The sequence below is a fragment of the Lycium ferocissimum genome, chromosome 2 (assembly GCF_029784015.1).
Source record: "Lycium ferocissimum isolate CSIRO_LF1 chromosome 2, AGI_CSIRO_Lferr_CH_V1, whole genome shotgun sequence".
In the NCBI taxonomy this organism is placed as follows: Eukaryota; Viridiplantae; Streptophyta; class Magnoliopsida; order Solanales; family Solanaceae; genus Lycium; species Lycium ferocissimum.
The window spans coordinates 34,711,027-34,732,142 of NC_081343.1; the positions used below are offsets into that span (position 1 = coordinate 34,711,027).

The 21,116-nt window shown below is 33.5% G+C and overlaps 1 protein-coding gene and 1 long non-coding RNA gene across 3 annotated transcripts; both read right to left on the reverse strand.

The window, feature by feature from the left end:
• Nucleotides 1–2,092: 2,092 nt before the first annotated feature.
• Nucleotides 2,093–4,893, reverse strand: LOC132047994 (uncharacterized). The gene is made up of 2 exons (XR_009412872.1): nucleotides 4,443–4,893; nucleotides 2,093–2,570 (listed from the first exon to the last, which is right to left on the reverse strand). It is a non-coding gene; the product is annotated as an uncharacterized LOC132047994 (long non-coding RNA).
• A 336-nt stretch (nucleotides 4,894–5,229) lies between these two features.
• Nucleotides 5,230–15,532, reverse strand: LOC132035409 (G-box-binding factor 1). 2 transcript variants are annotated; one of them, XM_059425687.1, is made up of 12 exons: nucleotides 15,361–15,532; nucleotides 11,975–12,112; nucleotides 11,796–11,840; nucleotides 11,595–11,681; nucleotides 11,066–11,155; nucleotides 10,795–10,934; nucleotides 10,613–10,667; nucleotides 10,474–10,522; nucleotides 10,220–10,395; nucleotides 9,306–9,383; nucleotides 5,909–6,034; nucleotides 5,230–5,601 (listed from the first exon to the last, which is right to left on the reverse strand). In XM_059425687.1, exons 2-12 carry the CDS (start codon nucleotides 12,029–12,031, stop codon nucleotides 5,500–5,502), a joined length of 1,005 nt encoding a protein of 334 aa, XP_059281670.1. In that variant the 5' UTR covers nucleotides 12,032–12,112; nucleotides 15,361–15,532; the 3' UTR covers nucleotides 5,230–5,499. The 2 variants fall into 2 exon arrangements, with proteins under 2 accessions (XP_059281670.1, XP_059281663.1); XM_059425680.1 differs by having other exon boundaries at nucleotides 10,795–10,952.
• Between the last annotated feature and the right edge of the window lie 5,584 nt (nucleotides 15,533–21,116).

The following is a 21,116-nucleotide window of genomic DNA, read 5'->3' on the forward strand; positions in this document are numbered from 1 at the left end:
GTTAAGGGAAAATTAGCATCTTGGGAAGATCATTTGCCTTTAGTTGAATTTGCATATAATAGAGTCATTCATAGTACAATTGGCATGTCTCCATTTGAGGTTGTTTATGGTTTTAATCCACTAACCCCTCTAGATCTCACCCCTTTGTCTCAAGATGTTGTTTTGAGTTTAGATGGAAACAAAAGGGCCGAGGCCATGAAGAATTTACATGAAAAGGTGAGACTTCACCTTGAGAAGAAGAATTAAGAGACGACCAAGAGAGCAAACAAAGGCCGTAAGAGAGTTGTGCTTGAACCGGGTGATTGGGTTTGGGTACATTTTCTCAAGGAGCGGTTTCCCAACAAAAGGAAGACACCAAGTTGATGCCTTAGAGGAGATGGTCCATTTGAGGTGCTTGAGCGACTTAATGACAATGCATACAAGATTGATCTTCCCCCGGAATATCAAGTCCATAACACCTTCAATGTGTGTGATCTCTCTCCTATGGATGTGGATGATGGTGACCCCTTAAATTTGAGGACAAATTCTTTTCAAGAAGGGGAGAATGATACAACCCAAGTTACAACAAAGCCTTTAGGAGCCAAACTCGTGAACTTCAAGCAATGCAAGGGTTATTCATGAAGAGGGACGTACTTGAGTACACTCTAGAGCCCTTCCGGGAATTCCAAGTGTTGATGATTGCATGGGAGGACGGATTGAAGAAGAGTGTTGAAGATGGTTATGCTTGTAATGAGGCTATTACTTAAAGGCTAGCATTTTTGAGTTCCATTTACAAGGAAGACCAATCAAACAAGGTCCTTAATTCATTAAGGGTAGAATTGTAATAGCTTAGTTGTCTTCCTTAGCTTTCTAGTATAAATAACTTGTCTAAACATTTCCTAAAATTGTGAATATTGAAATTACTAAACTTGTTGAAGCTTTTGAGGATCTTGTTAAGAGGATTGGTTGCTTGGGATCACAGGTCCCTTGAGGTCATCCTAAGAATTTGGTGCTCTATTTGATTACAATTTGAAGGTTTTAGTTATTATAGAACTTTGATTGTCAAATTGTATCTTTAGTTGTGTCAATCTAGTTATCCTTTGTTTTCCTTGTCATTTTCTTGTCCTTTATATTTCCTTTATTGTATCGGCCCGTAATCGGTAAAAGGCTTGCGACATGTGACCAGAGGTCACCGGTTCGAGCTCTTGAAAATAGCTCTCGTTAAATGTAAGGTAAAGCTGCGTACAATAGACCCTTGTGGTCCGGCCCTTTCCCGGACCCCGCGCATAGCGAAAGCTTAGTGCACCGAGCTGCCCTAAACCTGTTAACCGGTTTGAACCAGATCGGACCGGTTAACAAACCGGCCGATTTTTGGTTAAAAAATCGGAACCGACCACCGGTTAAAAACCCGAAACCGAAACCGGTCCGGTTCAAACACGTCCAATACCTCTTTTTTTTATTTTTTGTATAGTATATATATATTATAGTATTTATTAGTATATTGTAGGTATATTTACATATGTTATATAAGTTTATAAGTAAGGTTTATATATTTACTGACTAACAGGCTAACAACAAGTCAACAATACAGCATATACGTATATATATACATTAAGTTATATGTTTAAGTTATACTACATATACCTAAAATATAGTCAGAATATACTTATATATATCAATATACTTAGGTTATATAACTTATATATATATATATATATATATATATGTTTAAGTTATATGTATAATATATAAGTTATAAGTATATATAGTATACATATAACTTAAATATATATATATATATATATATATATATATATATATATATCTTAAATTATATGTTTAAGTTATACTACATATACCTAAAATATAGTAAGAATATACTTATATATATCAATATAGTAAGAATATACTTATATATATCAATATACTTAGGTTATATAAATATATATATATATATATATATTATAAGTATATTTTTAGTATATTTTAGTTATTTTTCAAGTATATAACTTTCTAGTTTTTAATTTAAGTAGATGTATATTATAAATATATTCTTAGTATATTTTAGGTATATTCCTAACTTAATATAAGTAAAAATATGAACACAAGTAAATAGAAGAAAGCTCAATGAGCCATATATTTTATTCATTCTTGGATAACATTTATTTGCAAGTTGTAGTTTTTTTTAACTTGCAAATAATAAATGAGTTGCAAAGAAATAGTAGAATAATAAAATCACCAATTCTCAATCATTTGGTTAATTTCCCCCATATCATATTCGGCCATGGAGATATCTTCAAAGTCTTCCATTTGGTTCGGTCCACTTGCTATCAAATCTTCAATCTCTTTCTCTTCGCCTTCCTCCGCTTCTAAGTTTTGGTTGCGTCGCTTAGATCTAATCCAATCGCGAATGCACACTAGTACTTGCAAGCTAAAGCCGGATAATGAGTGTCTATGGTCTCCAATTTGTTGTCTTCCTCGGCTAAATGCACTCTCCAAAGCCACGGTTGGTACTTGAATCGTAAGGATATCTCGAGCCATTCTTGAGAGTATCGGATGACTTGCCTTGTATTTCTTCCACCATGCTAAGACTTCCAACTCATCTAGTTCCTTGATATCCACATTTGGCTGCATCAAATAAAAGTTATATTCATCAAAGTTTGCACTACAAGAAGGAGTTGGGCCGTGAATGTCAAACTTTTAAATGCGACAAACCCGACAAGCCCTTTTTGCTACTTTGAGAAGTAGTAGGGCGTGGAGCAACGGGTGTAGCATGTTCTTCCAAATTAGAATAATGAGTAAAAAAATTTCTAAACTCGTCATCAATAGCGAGTTCGGCTTCACTAAAAGATGGTTGAACTCCCTCTTCAATTTCTAAAAATGTATAAATTTGACCAACCAATGCTTTAGTATAAGACACTTTTAAACAAGAATTTAAAAGAGAACCCAATATAAATAAAGTTGGGATGAGAAAAAAGTACTTCTTAAATTTGATTATCATATCAAAAATAGCTGCTTGATAACCGGGTTTATATTTATACTCTTGTAAAACTCTAGCTATTTCCGCTAAGTAGGCTAAAATTTCGATTACCGTGGGATAGAATTGTTTAGAAAAAGCAAGAGTTGCATTATAAAAATTTTCTAAGAGTTCAACACATTCCTTAACATCTTCCTAATGCGTAAAATTTAACCAATCATCATTATTAATATTATATTTGTTGTGAACTTATTGTATGGGAATCCTATACTCATATGCTTGTTGTAGCATAATGTAAGTGTAGTTCCACCTAGTCTCAATTTCTACTTGAATTTTCCTAGGTCTAAGGTTATTTTCCACACAAGCATTCTTAAAATCTCTAAGTCTTCCCCTATTAGCATTATAAAAAAGAAACGCAACCGCATCTCTAACTTTTTGAATAGAATCGTCAAAACACACAAGATCATCTTTAACAATTAAGTTTAAAATGTGACAACTACATCTCACATGAAAAATATTTGTTAGCGGAGGGTTTAATTCTTTTTTTTAAAGACCAATCGCCTTTGTATTATTAGAAGCATTATCTAAAGCAATACAAAGTGTTTTTCTATAAATGTTAAAAAATCTCATAATAGTAGACATTGAATTTGCTAAATTTTTTCCATTGTGACGACCTTTTCCTTCATCATATAAAAAAGATATAATTCTTTTTTGCATAACCCAATTGTCATCAACCCAATGACATGTAATAGCGAAAAAATCTAACTTGTTAAGACTAAGACCCAAATCAGCGGTAAGAGAAACATTACAATTTAAAGAATTAAATACATGGCGCAAATAAAATCTATATTTTTTATAAAATCTATAACATCCGCTCTACAAGTATTTCTAGGAATACCCTCAAATAACGGATTATAACAACGTTGAATGTAAGTAACAAACCCCAAACCCGAAGGAAAGGAAAATGGTAAACAATCATAAGCTACCATTTTAGCTATTTCTACATGTTTTTTTTTCTTGTCATACTTAAAAATTTTACCGGTTCGTGGGTTTATCGTCATTTGAATACCCCCACATTTGAACCCGTTTGCTATCCCCAAACATCCATATGTTTCTTTCTCATATGACCATTTAGTGTACCCGTTCCACCATCCTTACTAGTTTCTTGCCTAAAAGCAAATACTTGTCCACATAGGGTACATTTAGCTATTTGGCTTTCCCTATCCTTAGTCATAAATTTTCAAATTTTAGCGGTTGGCTTACGAGTTCTAGGCGGTTTGTCTTGTGTATGTGATTGTACAGGACATGTATCTCCTATAGAATTTTCGGGGGCTTGTGTTTCATCATCATCATCAATTTCATTAAAAGTGTCGGTATAATGTTATTGCATTGCCTCATGACCTAAAAGTGAATTATTTCCACCAACATCAATACCTAAATTAGGTGTTTCTTCCACAAGTGTTTCCTCATTAAGCCCACCCCTAACAATACCACTACTACCGGCACCACATCTAAATCTCTTCGCCATTATTAAATAGAATTAATTTAAATCACACTCAAATAAATCACAAGAAAATAAATTGCAACAAATTAAATTGCTAGAATTAAATTGCGTAAATTAAATTGCGAAAAATAAAGATAGAGTTGGAACGAAGGTACCAAATTGCCGGATTAATTTTCAACAAAGTGAAGGCGGCTAGAATTGCAAATCCACCAAAGCTACTTCAGATTGTTGCAAAATCACCAACTCCACCAACAATATTATAATTACAAAATTAATAATTGAAACTATAATAAGACTTTATAATATTTATTTAAGAGAAATTTAAAGTGGCTAATTGTTGCAAAGTAACTATAATTGAGAGATTGAGATTTGAGAGAAAGAGAATAGTGAATTGGTGTGGATTAAAATGGAAATGGAGAGGGATTTATATAGGGGTGGGGGATGGGTTAAAATGTTAAAAAAAAAGTTTGGAGGGTTGGGGGGGCAAAAAATGGGTTTGGGACCGTTTGGCAACGGCCATTTGTGCAAATGTACCGTTGGCCAACGGTCCAACAGAGCAGCCCACCGGCTCTATTTAAATTTTTTTTTTTTTTTTTAAATTCCACCGGTTTTACCGGTCCGGTTACCGGTTTGAACCGGTTAACCCGAACCGGTTGACGGGTTTAGGCTGCCCTTTAAATGCTACTAATAATATTCTCTAAAGTGGGTAAGCACAGGAAGGGTTCCTGCTGGCTAGACTATCTGGCATGTGCAAATTCTCACAATTGGGTACTGCATAACAGGAACATAACATACACCAACGAAGCAAGATAAATTCAGCTATTTAGTTACTTTTACAATGTTGTCATAGATTCAGATTCAACCCCGGGTTAAAAAAGATATATGAATTAATGTTACAAGTTACACACAAAAGGGTTAACAGGACATAAATTAGTAGTACAACAGAAATTTCTCATTCTAATGCACCGTAATAGCTATAGATTTCTCACGGGCGTAAGAGATTTGTGAGCATTTTAACCTACTCTGTCATGCCTTGTCCTTAACTATTAGCTTCCTCAGCATTGGACTGCAGATGCATGGCGTTAGCATTACTCTCTAGCTTGGACACTGCCTCGGGCCCACACAACCTCGTCAACTCTTCCTGTTCCAAAATGAAGTCCCAGTAAGAATCAGTATTTCCATCTTTCTCACATTGCTTAGTCGCTTTAAAAGGACAAGTAAGAGAAAAAGGAATGACAGCAAAATTACTCAGCACTGTGAGTACCCATTTTGTAACATTGATCAACAATTCCGTGCAAGGATCACGATATATAACAAGTTTAACAACTAACAGCCCAGGTAAAAAGGGGGAAGGATAGATACTTGAGAATTTACTTAAAAGTGAGGGCAAGTGAGATGAGCATACAAGGATATAGTGGGGATGGAAAAGATGCTTAAGTAGTTTTTACCTTTATCGAATTATTATCCGAGGTAAGCTTATCACATTCCTCAGAGAGCTTTCGCAACTCCTCTTTGAGTCCATGATTCTCATTGCTCAACGTCTCTACCTTATGTTGTAGCTCTTCACACTCAGCCTGCAGAGGATAAGCATAAAATAACACAGACTGTCGGATAACTTAAGATGTGGAGAAAAGAAAAATCAAAGTAAGACAAAATTTGATATTTCTCAGTAAGTAATCTGGTTGTTAAAAGTCAATCAAATTCAGGTTCTTATTGATGACCTTGTAGTTAGTTTCATCTGAGATTGTTTGCTGTTAGGATTGAACTATTATTTGCTGGTTTAACATGCATGGGGACCAAAAAAAAAAAAAAAACAGAGTTATAAGTTCAACACATGTGGAAGAAATTCTCTCACACTTGGCCACCATTTGTTTCTTTTCCCCACCGGTAAGTGATGCTGCATACCATAATCCAGGAAAACTTAAACTGCAGCCCCTTGTAGGCACTAAGAAGAAATTCAATAGATTGATATAGATAGATGACAGACTTCCAATGGCTTAAGATTTAGACCACGATAAGGCGCGTCTTTCCCCTCGGTTGATTATATGAAAAACCTTGCTTCTCAGTTCGGAACACAACACAGTCCACAAGAACAATGATCAGCTGTTCTTTCCAAAAATTTCACAATAACAAAAACAAATTGTTTCCTTGTTTCCTTAGTAACTGTTTTAAGTACACCTTCCATCCGTATATAATTGAATCCGGATTGCATTGGCATGAAAAAATTAGTATGCAACTATCACACTTGGGAGAATTGTTTTTCTCCTTTTAGCTGGATAGCTAGTTACTCCCCGTGTTCCAATTCCAATCACATATTCTCTGCAATTAAGCCCATCAAACTAACGATTCTGGGAGCTCGCAGGATTTGACATAATTTTTTTTTTTTTTTTTGTATCGGAAGTTGGGTAAGAATACTTGGTCCCCGTTTTAAGGGGAAAAAAAACTCAACTTCTAAATACACTTTCTCAACTTAACTTCAACTACTCTTTTATTCCAACTTCAACCATTAAATATTGTCCAAATGCCTACTTAGTTTAGACTGGGTGATTTGTATGGAACTTGAGGTTAAGAACACTTACCAAGAGCTACGAAGCTGGGACTCTACATGGCCACGAATTGATGCAGCACAGTGGCACTCATGTATATGCTATTACTACCATTCATTGGTGGTACCAACTTCTTCTCCTTTTTTTTGGGGGGTACTAATAATTTCTAGATTCTTGTACTTGAACTTGGATATCATAAAAGAAACAAAGTGTGTTAATTTTTTCCAAGGTCAATAAATTTAGAAAACAAGCACACATACACAGAGACAGACACGTATACATACATAAATGACCCCTTTAATTTGGAAAAAAAAAAATCACTTAGATTACCACCGAAAGTCTATGCAAAATGTGTCTATCAGCACGGCTAGCTGACATGGCAGATCGTGTTTCTCCCATCCGAATTTGAGTTTTTGCCGGAAAATATGAAGTTCACCCAGGAAAATGAACTTCCTGACATTTTTGATAACTACTTTTTTCTTCAGCCATTATTTTCAATATTTTCATCATAGCTCTATACTCCTGAATTTTCAAACCTGTTTTGAATTTATTGTGCCGAGGGTCTATTGGAAACAACCTCTCCACCCCACAAAGGTAGGGGTAAGATCTGCATAAGTACACCCCACCTTCCCCAAACCCCCCTTGTAAGATTACACTGGGTTGTTTTTATTTTCAACTCTGCTTCTTTTTTACCCATGTCAAATCCAATTCCCATATGTCTTCTTTTTCTTCTCCTCACAAAACCTATACCGGATTCAAACCCAAATACACTCACCAAAGCTCTGTCCTTCCCCACTTCCTCTTCATTTACATCACCAGAAAACTTCACACCCGTGTCACCACTCAACACCCATCTCTCATGTTCCAGTTCCCTTGCAATGTGTAAAAGCCTTCATTGAGGAGGATAGGATGGTTCCTCTATAGGGGAAAGAACTCTACTGATCCTAGGTCTAAGTACATTCCTACAATATTGATTCCTCATCGTTGAATGGGACAGAGACCCAAAACATCTCTTACTCCAAACAGAAATGTTTTCCCACATAATGGTTTTGCATTTATGGGTGTGTTTCAGGGGTTTTCACCCATGGATACTGCAACTTTTAAGAATTTATCTGCGGCATTCGGTAGTCTCATCCCATCATTGTTCAACATTCAAGTTAATGGATTTCTGATGCTGCTATTATTGGAGCTACTGTTGGTTTTTCTCATGAGTCGCTAACACATTCCGTGGTGGTCATGCTCATACATTTCCACAGTATAGAGGTCAGCAGCAATAGGCGAATTTCGCCCTCAAATTGCTATGTTTAGTTATAGGTGTTTGTGTTATCTTTTCTACAATTCAGAACTAAAGTGAACTGCATCTGAGGTTATAAGAAGCAGCAGCCCTACATGTCTTTTTCTTTTAAATTATTTACTGTCATGTTACCCCCGTTTGAGCTCCATGTGTTTTATTTAAGAGTTCAATAGACACATAATCAACGACATAAGGTGTTCAATATGTCATGATCACAGTTGAGATGCTCAGATGAAAAAGTTTGGCAAGTTTAAGGGGTAGTCTATGTACTCAACGGCTCAACCTATATATATGAATGCGTGTGTTTGATAAATGAGTTTTAACACACAGTGCAAAAACGTTTTACGCTATTAAGTCACCTCTACCTGTTGGGACCTGCCTTATTTTCCAAATTACAGATCTCAATTTGTATGAAGGGTTACCTGTAGATATCTTCTGAGAAAAAATTTATTTACAATGTCAGTATATATAGGTTCATCTAACTATTTTGAACTAGCAAAATTAAATTTTTTGATACAGTTTCCAAATTACAAACTTAAGTTTAAAAAATAATAAAATCAACATTAAATTTAGCACCAAAAATTAATGAGTTCAGCCTCGCTTTTCGAACCACCACCAACTACTTATTGGGAGGAGGGAGTACTAGAAGTTGCAAAAGAGAAAATCTCAGAACACCATCCAACCAACTTCGATAACCAAAAGCAGTTGCCTCATACCTTAAATAAAGACAAATGTCAAGACTCTTAATGTAGTTGTCAAATTAATTGAAAATTGTTTATATGTGTAATTTTGGATCGTCTCTCAGAAGTGGTACACTTGCTCCTTTGGTAAGCTGTAAGTTCATTTTTCAAAAGAAATAAAACCTTCTTGTTAAAATGCAAAGCCCAGTGCTGGACCTAAAAGAACCCAAAAGAGCATCTTTATGGTTCCTAATACAAAGATATAATCTACTCTAACTGTTGAAGAGATGGAAGAGAAACAGTATCGGTAAAAAGTAACTCATACCTGCTTGCGCAATCTTGACCTCCTAGCTGATTCTCGATTAGATTGCTTTCTCTTTTGCCTTTTAAGTTCACGTTCATCCTATTAAGAAGGGTTGTAAAGTACTCATCAACAAAAAGAAATACAGTGATGATAATTACAAGGGTACAATCCCATTATGGACAGTATACATACTGAGAAACAAATAAGAATAATAACAACAATGATCACTTTTTGAAATGCGTAAAATTGCCTTCACATTCCAACAAAGTTTACTTTAGATACATCAAGGCATCTTTGGGTCTCAATCTAGCATAACATAAAGACACGAAGATATAGAGCTTCCGAAAATATGAAACCATAACTAAAGAATTACTGATATAAAGAATATGCAACCAAGTTCATTTTCTCACAACCAAATTTCAAACCTTATTCAGGTTTAAATTATTGAAATTTAACTTTAGAGCATATATTTAGGCAAATGTGGTACTACAAACATTTGCCTATGAATATAAGTTGCAATTTTGTAGTTCCCTGAACCATATTTAGTTACTTTGACTTAATTAAATATGTACGTACGTATTATATGTAGCACTGTCGCTCATTGGTTACATGTAAGATGCCTATAAATAGGTTTGTCTTGTATTACCTTATTATCAACTCACCAACACATCTCACATTTTCTCACAATTTAATACTTTGTTCAGTGAACATGAATTCTGAATGTCAAGATACACCGAAACAGTGAGTTTTATTGACACAATCTTCAAATACCCCTAATGACCATCTGGAACGAAGAAGAGGAAATACATTTTGTGCTTTTTACCACACAAGCTATTAGAGGAATAAATTTCATAAGATATTGGCAGTGCACAAAGTGATCAACTGCGCGTTCATTTGTTTCAGAAAATTGAATAAATGACAGAAAACAAATTAACCTGAATCCATTCACGCCCCATCCCAGGAGCTGGTGAGACACCAGATTGATTTGATCGCATTTTAATCATTCCAGGACCAGCAGACTGCGCATTCCACAAATCCATCCCAATATTCAGATTAGTTGCTGGCATAGCGACTGGATTCCCTGTTGCGGGATTGTTCTGACCACTGGCTCCTAATAATTCGAAATCACAGATCAATTTAATAAAACAAATAAGGCATAATCAAGAAGCAGACAAGTCAAACAAGTTACCATTAGCAAGCATTAGATCAAAGCTTCTACTCTTGTCTGCAGAAAATTCCTAACATAATAAAACAAGAAAAGTCAGTCCTAACTAGCAATTGAATATTTAAGTAAGCTATGATATTCTTAAGTTAATCGAGAAGCATACATGGTTATCATTTTCATCATTTGCATCTGATGAACCTTCACTTCCGCTTTCAGCACTGTTCAAGAGAATATAGTAAGTCAGATGTACAAAGGACACACCCAAAAGAAAGAACAATTTGAAGGAAACTTAGATTAGCATAAGAGTCTATTGACAAATTTAACACCAAATCCACATCAAAAGACCTTCTTGTGGCACCATCATTTCCAGAACCTGAAGCTGCTTTCCCACTTTCTCCTGCCTTGCCAACAGAACATCCCTTCAATTTTCTGCTTGTACTCTGGTCCTTACCATCAGGTGCCTTACTATCTGATTCTGGATTTGTCTGCAGAGTGTTTGGAGTCTATCAAAAGGACATAAATAAATTAATAAAATAGAGGCGAAAAGTTACATGTGGGTGACTCTCTTTCAACAGCTTTCAAATTGATTGTAACCCAATACAAAAGGATTAATTACCATGGGCATATTAGGATGAGCATAAACTCCAGCAGGAGGATATAAAGCAGGATATGGGACTGGAGCTCCATAAGGAGGCATAAGCGGATGCTGAAATATCACACAATAAAGGGTAAGTACATTAAAAATGTTCTAAGCTTTATACTTTATATAGTTAAAAAGTTGAAATGCGCTGTTAAAAACCTACTCCCTCTGTCTCAAATTATTTGTCGTGATTTCTAAGAATAATTGTCTCAAATTATTAGTCATTTTAGAAGTTCAAGACAATTTTTTTTTCCTTCATTTTACCATTAGTAGTAATTGTTCTTGGAGACTACAAACACCTCAATTATGAGGAAATGACACTTAAATAGAGTAAATATTTAATGAAGAGAGATGATATGTTAAGACATAATAAGACATAAATAAGGGTAAAATAGTCAAAAATAACTCCTAATTAATGTTTTCTTAAGGGGTGTGTAAAAGAGAAATACGACAAAAAATTTGATATGAAGGGAGTATATAAATTTGTGAATGAAAAATTAATCACCTGGCCACCCCACATGTATGGGTGGGGAGTAGGAGAAGCAACAGTTGATGGAAAGAAGGGAGGTGTAGCTCCAGCACCATAATAAGCCTAAACCAGAAATATTAGTGCTTAAGAATTAAACACTTCATCGCCTTATTTTATGAAGAATGTTGATATGGAGAACGTGACAATAATTAATCACAAAGACATTCATTAATCAACCTGCATAGAAGACCAATCAGGATATGAAGGTGTAGCTTGTGTCTCCTGAAAATCAAACAAATGGAGAACTTGTGAATAGTGAGCCACAAAACAGAGAGTTAAAAAAAGAGTGACATTATAATTTATACAACACTTATTGCATGTAGATGTGTGGAAGGAAAAGAAAAAAGGAAAATGACCTGAGTTGAAGTAGCTTTTGAAGGCTTTGTAGGGGTGCTCTCTTCCCCTGCCCCCATTAGGTGTGAATTCAATAGTCAAGTATACGCGTTTATTTGATTATTTCAGATGATCAAGTACTCATTACAAGCTAGATGTACCTGAAGTAGGAGAAAATAATGGAAATAGAAGTTAGAAATCTTTCATCTTATTTGTATATGTTACTCCAGTCATTATCATATTTTATAACTATACCATTTACTTGTATAAAAATAAAGAGCCAGTCTAACTATACTATTTTATTTCTTACAACCAAGTTTCACCATTATTTTCTTGCTCTTGCAAGTAAATATTGGCCGAGGGTCTCGGGGAAACAGCCTCTCTACTTCCCAAGGTAGGGGTAAGGTCTGCGTACACTCTACCCTCCCCAGACCCCACTTTGTGGGATTTCACTAGGTATGTTGTTGTTGTTGTTGCAAGTAAATATTGGATATTTAAAGCAAGGCAATAGCAACACATTTGCAACTCAGCGACAATTTAAGATGACTTGCGCACCTGACCTTTTAAAGCATTAGCAACACACTGTCCACTTAAAAACAGTAGAATACTTAACTTCTTACTCAAAAAAGGATACTCTCAGATTTCCAAAAATTACCCACTCTATCCATAGAATATTATATATTCTCATCTAATTTAAGAAGACACGTATCACTGAACATGACAAAGTAAAATGGCAGGATAACATCAGTTCTCATACACGCGTTCAATATCATAAAGGAAAAAGAAAAAAATATCTCCTAAAATTACATGATTCAATGTTGGTATAAGTTTAATAATCAAAAATAGATAATGAGGGTGAATATTACGTCTGAATCACAGATCACAGCATTAAAAGAGAGAATAGAGTGCGCACATGAGCTCCCGAGCCGCTAATGCTTTGTAATGGGGTCCGCTGCTGAGAGCTACTAACAGCTCATTAGCCTTTTAAATTATTAATGCAACTTAAAAATAAGAAAATGAGAAGATCTCATGATTAATGTATCTTGTATATTCTCTTAGATTCTCTCTTTTTAACACAGAATAAGAACAACTATTTAAAAAAAAAAAAAAAAAAAAAGAACAACAACTATAGTGGCACCATGGTTCGTTCACTTCTCATTAATCTTTCTAATGATGTTCTCTTGGCACGTAAGTGATGTCATTTGTAAGAAAAATAATTGTCCCATCTATTCTATAAAGATCAGGAAAGGACTAGGTCTTTTAGTGTAAGCAATATTAATAGGTTAATCAGTTACCGGAATATATATATATATATATATATATCTCAACAGGTTGGTAAATTGATATTAACCCGTCTTTAACAGGTTAAGCGTATACCTAAAGTATTGACTTGTCGTAGTCATTCGAAGGATTGAATCAAGGTATGTTAGGCTATTCCTTCTTTCGCTGCTATGGCACGACCTCCAGTTTATTGTTTCTCTTGTATGAGCTATAAAGCTAAGGATATGAAAGCATGTAAATTCCATATTATTGGTTTCATGAGTCGAGTAAGAGCCAAGTCATGTACTTACGAATCGACACTTCATACAGTTTTTCCACTCCTAGGATCGAGCTTCCAGCATATTGTTATGGAGTTACAGTACCTTATGTATGATGAATTCATATCCTACGTTGCTCGGACTCTCGGAAGATGCTGCCGGGTGCGTGTCGGATCCTCCAAAAGTAATGTATTTTTGGAGGATCCGACACGGGTGCGACAACATTTTTAGAGAGCCCGAGCAACTTAGATCATATCATCGCTTGATGAGGTGACACTAGATAATTGATATTTCACTTTATTGTAATGTTTACAATTTCTTTGTCCATATATTTGTTATTCATGCTTATTGTTATTAGTCTAGGACTAAACATATATATATATTTGTATTTTCGCACCATAGCGCCTTTTTTCATTAAAGCTCACGCTTTATTTGCGCTCTGCGCTTAAGCCCTAATTGATCTTAGAGCTTTTTTGCGCTTTTCGCTTTTGATAACACTGATGTAAAGTTGTTTAAAAATTTCCATGTACTTTGAAAGTTGTTTGTCAAGTTTCTCTTTTCATCTTTTGGGGAAAAAGGAGGGTGCAGAGAGGATTTGTATTGAATTCATTTTCTTGTACAATAAAAATAAAAATAAAGGGGGTTGTGGATTGCCACTTGCTAGCATACTACATACATCGCTAAATGCAGCGATAAAAGTAATTGCAGCTCCATATGACACCAAAATTTTCCAGTTTGGTTTATTGAACCGATCCTAAAGCCTGATAATAAAAACTACGACGCATGTTGCTGCTCAATGGGAAGCCGTAATCATGGAAGAGAAAGAGCATGACTGGGTATGATCCATCATATGACGTGTTAAATGTCGACCAATCCTTCTTAAGTTGCATTGCAAACTAAAGACAATCTTCACCTATAAAATAAATTCCATTCCAGTCTTTTGTTGACTAATTCGAAACCAAGGTGGGAAACACCTCCTCTGGCAAACCCAATTTATTTGTAACAGTTTGAGATTCATAATTTCCTCATAAAAAGATACTGGTTTCATTAGTTTCTATAGCTAACAGATGAATCATACTTCCATCTATCTAGCAAGAAAGTGTGGTTATACTCGAAAAACGAGAGCACAAACAAACGAGTTTAACTTCTATATATACTGACACTGTATGACTGTAAACTAACTACTATTAGGTTACCTAAAGGATAACAATGGGAAAACATCGATAAGTAACTTGAAAAATAAGACAGGTTATGCTATAATAGGTTAGAATGTACTAATAGTGTACAAAATTATCCCGCCACATAATTATGCTTTCTACCTTAAAAAGCAGTATTATAATTCAATGTTTACTCTCTCATGTGATACTAATCACAGGGGTAATGAAGTCCCTCAATGTAAAAAAATCACATAAAGTTTTCTAGGATCCTTACATAAAAAGTCAGTTACCCATAATAATCTGAATTTCAAGCAAGAAAAGGTTTCAACTATTTTTAATTATTGTGCTAATACAGATTCTCTAGCAGAATTGCCTTTTCTTTTTCCCTTTTTTTGTGAATTGAGTTACTAAATTCCCAACCATATCTGGAAAGAAACTTCGGGGCCCTATCAAATTTAGTATTCTACAATATACAACCCTTGTTGAAACTCAAAATTAGAACTGCAACATAGACCACGTGGACAAAATTCAAACGAAACGGCTAAGCTTAAAAGAATCCAATTCTCAAAATTTAAGAACACAACAACAGTTTTATTAAAAAAAGCATAGTAATTCAATTGTTGTTTGTGTTTTATGGGAAACTCAAAAGACATAAAAATTACATACATAGAAATAATAAGAAGTGAACGAAAAGAGGAAGAGGAAAGGACTAACCTGGGGGTGTGAGGTGGAACAACGAGAGTCCAACTCGGATATACGATGCTGTTTTTTCTTTTTTCTTTTTTGGTTTCTTGTTCTTTCTTTGGCTGTTGTTAAATGTAAGTAGGAAAAAAGGATACTTTCCCTATCTTTCCTTGGGAGATCTAACGGTTAGGAGAGTTTGAGGATTAACTTGTCTTAAATCCTAGTTATACACTAATTCAAAGTTTATTAAAACATTATGTCAGTTTTATCCATAACACTTTACTCTTTCTGACAGCGGCAGCAGAAGTAGCAGTTTGTGTAGATGTAGACGTTTATGTCCAAGTTGTTTGTTTTGTCAAATCTTTTTCTTTTATTCTTCATTGCCATTTATTGTTTACTACTCCCTTCATCCCATTTTATAAGAGGTGGTTACGGAATATTTAAGAATGAATTTTTTTAAAAAATTTGTGATTTAAAATAAGTTATAGGTATTTTTGTTATTATAAATTATCTTATTAGAAGTAAAACGAGAAGTTTTTAGATAAATTATTACTAGATATAAATAAATAAATTTTTTTGAGATAAACTAAAAAAGAAGCGTCACGTAAATTGGCTCCGGATCAAGTTTACTCACCAACTTAAAATGGTGAATCAACTACTAGTATTAGTACTAGTACTAATGCACGGTTTGCCCTTCAAATGGACTGGTCTTTAATTTTTGTACTTCAAATGGGCTGGTCTGTAATTTTTGGCCTTTAAAATTGAACTGATAACTATATAGGCATAAGTTTTTTAAGGTACTAATATAACTTATGAATATTATAATGCTTAACTTATGTCCGTATAGGCATAAGTTCGCAGACCATTACAGAATGAGACAAAAGTGCAAATGAGTGGGTTGGATTGGAAATGGGTTTTGGAAGTCGACACGTGAGGTTAAAAGAGGAACCCAGCTGGCAAAAAGGAAGTGGATAGGAATGACAAGGCAACAATTAAAACAACAAGGTTTGATAACTTAATTTAATTACCCCACCGCCACCCAACTTTATATCCCACACGAAACCTTTACTCAAATCCCTCGGACTAAATTACCCTCATGGTCTTTCATGTTTTCTGTTAGGTAAGAGTTTTTTAGTCCATAAGCTTTTATTTCAGTTAATTAAAAAAATAGTGCTTTAACTTCATCATTGAGCCTTTTTTAAGCTTCAAGATTTTAAGAAGTTATCAGTCTTGCTTTCATGAATGAAAAAGACGAGCAAAAGAGAGAGAGAGAGAACAAGATTTGTCATTTTTGGTAGTAGGTGATAACATCCTCAAAATATTATGGAATTCAAAAAAGAAAAACTCTGTAATTTTTAAGAAGAACCGGAAGAACGGGTGGAGCATAGATTATACAGTAATAATAGGAAAAGTTACGATCCAATACTTTTAGATGATCTAGTTTACAGAATATGTACAACTTATATAGGTTGTGCATAGTTATACTAAAATATACAAATAATACACATTACTCTCTCTCTATATATATGTGTGTGTGTGTATGTATGGGTTTCTAGAATTTCTAACTTATATAGGTTGTGTACATATATGTTATATACACATAACATATAGGCGAATTAATTAGGATTTCTAAAAGATGGATGCACTATTTAAAAAAAAAGAAAAAAAAAAAAGAGAAAAAAATGCATTAAGTAGGAATTGATCCTTGAACGTCCAAGTAAATAACTTAACTTTCAACGAAATAACGAAATACACCACTAAGTCTTTTGTAGCATGGGTTCCAAAGATAATATTAGATATATTTTAATAATTATACACATAATATACCGAATTTAATCAGGTTAATAATGAATTTGCATGACCTTTTTTTTTTTACACCTAAATTCATCCCTGTATACACTGATAGCGTATATTTCTGGCCATGTACTAAATTAGTTTGCCGAACTGTACAGACCCGTAACTTTCCCATAATAATATCCATAAGGCCATTTTACGCAATAGGCATGGTCCAATTCTCATTACGGAAAAGAAGATATCGAATATGATAAGAGAAGGGGAGTGATTGTTGCGTAAATTCTACATTGGTGTCAAAGTTTTGAAAAGAAAAAGCATTCAATTGGAACCAAAATAATAACCTGCTAGTAAATATATGCCGATACCGTGCTTAGTGTATACATCAACCTGTAAATCTTATTAATCTATGACAGAGATGGCCGGCTGGAGGGGAAGCAAGTAAAGCAATTGCTTTAGGCCTCCCAAAAATGGAGGCCCCAATTTTTTAATTTTATTTTACGTATTATTTCTATGTTATAAAACTATGAATAAAAAAGAGATGAGATTATACTTCTCTTTTTGAAATGTATTGAAAGAAATAATTCTATTTTTATACTCTTTTCATCCACGTTTATGTGACATTCTTTTTTTTTTTAGCTAGTCCCAAAAAGAATGACATCTCATTTTATCTTTTATAACATAATTTATGGCCACTAAATTTCTATGGTGTGTTTTAAACCAAAAGTTTCAAAAAATCTTTCTTTTTCTCTTATACTTCGTGTCCAGTCAAATACCTTCACATAAATTAAAAACCGATAAACATTATGCAATATATAAAAGTGAACAAATTGATGACGACTTTGATAATCTTAAAAATATGAAGTCTCTTGTAGAATTGGTTGTTTCTTATAAATAGTGGATTAAACCATTTTTGTTTGCTTCAAAATAGACTTTAATTCACAAAAAAAAAAAAAAAGGAAAAAAAAGAATTAGAATAAAAATATATAAAACTTTGAATTCGTTACTTTGTTTTCATCCCAAATTATTTTGCTTACAACTATTTCCTTTCCTTTTCCTGTCCAATGTAACTTAAGAGATTTTTAAAGTTGTTTAATTTAGAGGTTGGATCAATTTTTGATCTCATACCATTTCAAATTTATAATTGTGAAAAGATTTTTAGATGTGAGAATCTCTTATTACAAGTATGTAGATAATTATAAATTTTTCAACCACAAAAACGAACTACGCTTTTTAAATACTTAGTTTCATAAAACTCTATTCGACCATTCACCCTTTTTTTTTTTTTTTTTTTTTTGAAAAATGGTTATATAATTATTGACATGCATAGAGCCTGTTTGGATGTGCTTAAAAAAAGCGAACATAAAGGCAAAAACGAACTATAAGTGCTTTTTAGATAAATTAAAAAATTGACAGCCCAATTATTTTTTTGGACTTATTTTAAGCACAAAATAAATTTTAAGTTAAAGCAAACACTCAAAAAACTCTTAAAAATAAATTATAAGCCATTTATAAAGCCCAATCCAAACGGGCTCATAGACAAACAATTCCAAATGTAATTATACATTGCGTTAGGCCATTTGGGAAGACTTCAGAGGTTTTTGCAGCACAAGTGTACCAAAAGCTATGCCGAACCAGAAGAACTTGGGCTTAATATCTAATGGGCCTGATGGGCAATATTTCTCTGAACACATACAAACTAAGGGTCATTTGCACTTCTGTTCTATTTTGGACTGGTACTTAATTTTTTCTCCTCATAACAAATAAGTTTTTCGCGGGACATAAATTTATATTTTTGCATTATATTATCCTACAAGTTATGCCTCCGCACTCTTGAAGAACTTATGAACTGATCCGGTAGGTATAAGTTTGATTTTTAAGGCCAAAAATTAAAGGCCAGCCTATCTGAAGGACAAAAGTTGAAGACCAGCCCATTTGAAGGTTCAACCGTGCAATTAAATGACAAAACTAATCTACAATTGGTCCATTATCCAATGATTTGAAAATATGGGCATTATTATCAAAGGCTTTTGGAGTTTGGATTCATAGCCTCAGTAGTCAGTAGTACATCTTTTGTCATCAGGTGATTTAAATAGGGAAAATGACCTAATAGACTCTATATTACAAAACATAAGGATACTTTTTCTTATTTATAAAACATACCAACAAAATTACAAAGTATATATCGATTTGAGCTTAATGGGATACCCACGGTTTTAGGCCTTTTTTAAGGAAGAAAATCGGATTTTAAATGTGGACTTAATTCTAGGATAGTTACCATTCAACTTTTTCTTCTTTTTAAAAATATTTCTCTCTCTCTCTCTCCCTCTATGATAGACACCATTGTCATACTTAAAGTCCATCTTCTCTCCTAGTATAAATTTTCAAACCAATATTATAAAGTACTTTTGATTACTAACTTGTGTATTAATTGTATATAAAAATTGATTTGTATCGTTTTGAGATATATATGATCATTATGTGTTTTGAAAATCTATATAAATTATATAAACTGTAGTTTTAAAAAATGTTGAAAACTAATATATGTATGAAATGTGTATGGAGCCTGCTATATGTCATTTTTTAGATATATGAGGCACAATGTGTATGAAATGTGAGCAAATTCGATATCAATTAGTCTAAAAAATGTTGAAAACTGATATGTGTATGAAATGTGGATGGAATTTGGTTTGTATCAATCAGAAAACTTATTATACATATATACTTTCTCATAATCTATACCTACTTTGACCAGATTTTATACAATTTATATGTATTTTATCGTAATCACAATATACATACAACTTTTATACATATTTCATACGTAGAAATTATAACGAATTTATACATATTGCATACAAAAATTAATATATATTTATTTTCTGGTGTATGAACTTTGTATGGAATTTGGTTTGTATCAATTACAAGTTTAATATACATACTTTGATTAGATTTTATACAATTTAAGTGTACTTTATAATAATCAAAATACTCATATAATTTTTATACATATTTCATATATAAAAAATATAAGAATCTGTACAGTTATACATATTGGATACGAAAATTATACATATATGTTTTTTGGTGTATGAACTTTGTACATAAAAATTACCGATTATAATGGACTTTTTGAGTAAAAGTGGGGGAAAATTAGGTAACAATATCTCTTAATTTTGAATGGGGAGAGCAAAGTGGATGAAATAAGAAAGCAAAAGTTGGAGAAAATCAAGGAACTATATCTCTAAATTTTGAATAGAGAGAGAAAAGTGGATAAAGTAAAAAACGATTTCCTTACCTTATTCAATGTGTTTTATTTGCTTCTTTTTTAATTTACCTAATTCGTGTAAATTTTGTAACAAGCCTATTGATATATTTTGTAAAAACCTAAAAATATCATCATGTTCGTAAATATATCCCCTTATCATGTACATATATGTTTTTTGCCCATTTAAATAACTATACTTACTACAAAGTAAGCATAGCTTGGTTATTTAGGATAAATTGAATTAAGGGAAAAGAAGCACAAATTTGTTTTTTTTTTTTTTTTTTCATTATATTTTGAGTCAATATAACTAATTTATATTCCAAGATTATTTATGGAACGAAACTAATGGTTGGCTTATACACTTTGTGTGGACAAGTGTTTTCTTCATAGCCAGTCATGAGTTGATAGTAAAAGCACATCCATATGTTGCATGGAACTCTTTCTTGCAGAGACCATGATCAGTCATGTGGAAGTAGTTAAACATTCAAATAATTTTCTAGAATCAAGGTGGATCCTAAAGTTAATGGAATTTTTTTGACCAAAGACTTGTTTCAATCAATCAGCATATGAATCTTATTAATGCTAAGTTTTAATACTCAGTTGCATACTTTACCAAAATTGGAAACTACGTCTGCGTGGGTTCGGGGCGGCCGCGTGTATCCGGTAGCTCGGATACAACGGGGGGATAGGCCCAAAGGGATAGGAAGAAGAGGGGCATACGGAGCTA

Bases quoted from the DNA above. Each gene is read 5' to 3' on its own strand.
- LOC132035409 (XM_059425680.1), bottom strand. From the start codon at position 12,031: ATGGGGGCAGGGGAAGAGAGCACCCCTACAAAGCCTTCAAAAGCTACT. The intron at 11,156-11,594 runs GTGATTAATTTT...GTGATATTTCAG, and splicing joins CATACATGTGGGGTGGCCAG to CATCCGCTTATGCCTCCTTA. The intron at 10,396-10,473 runs GTAACTTGTTTG...TCGAATTATTAG, and splicing joins TGATCTAATGCTTGCTAATG to GAGCCAGTGGTCAGAACAAT.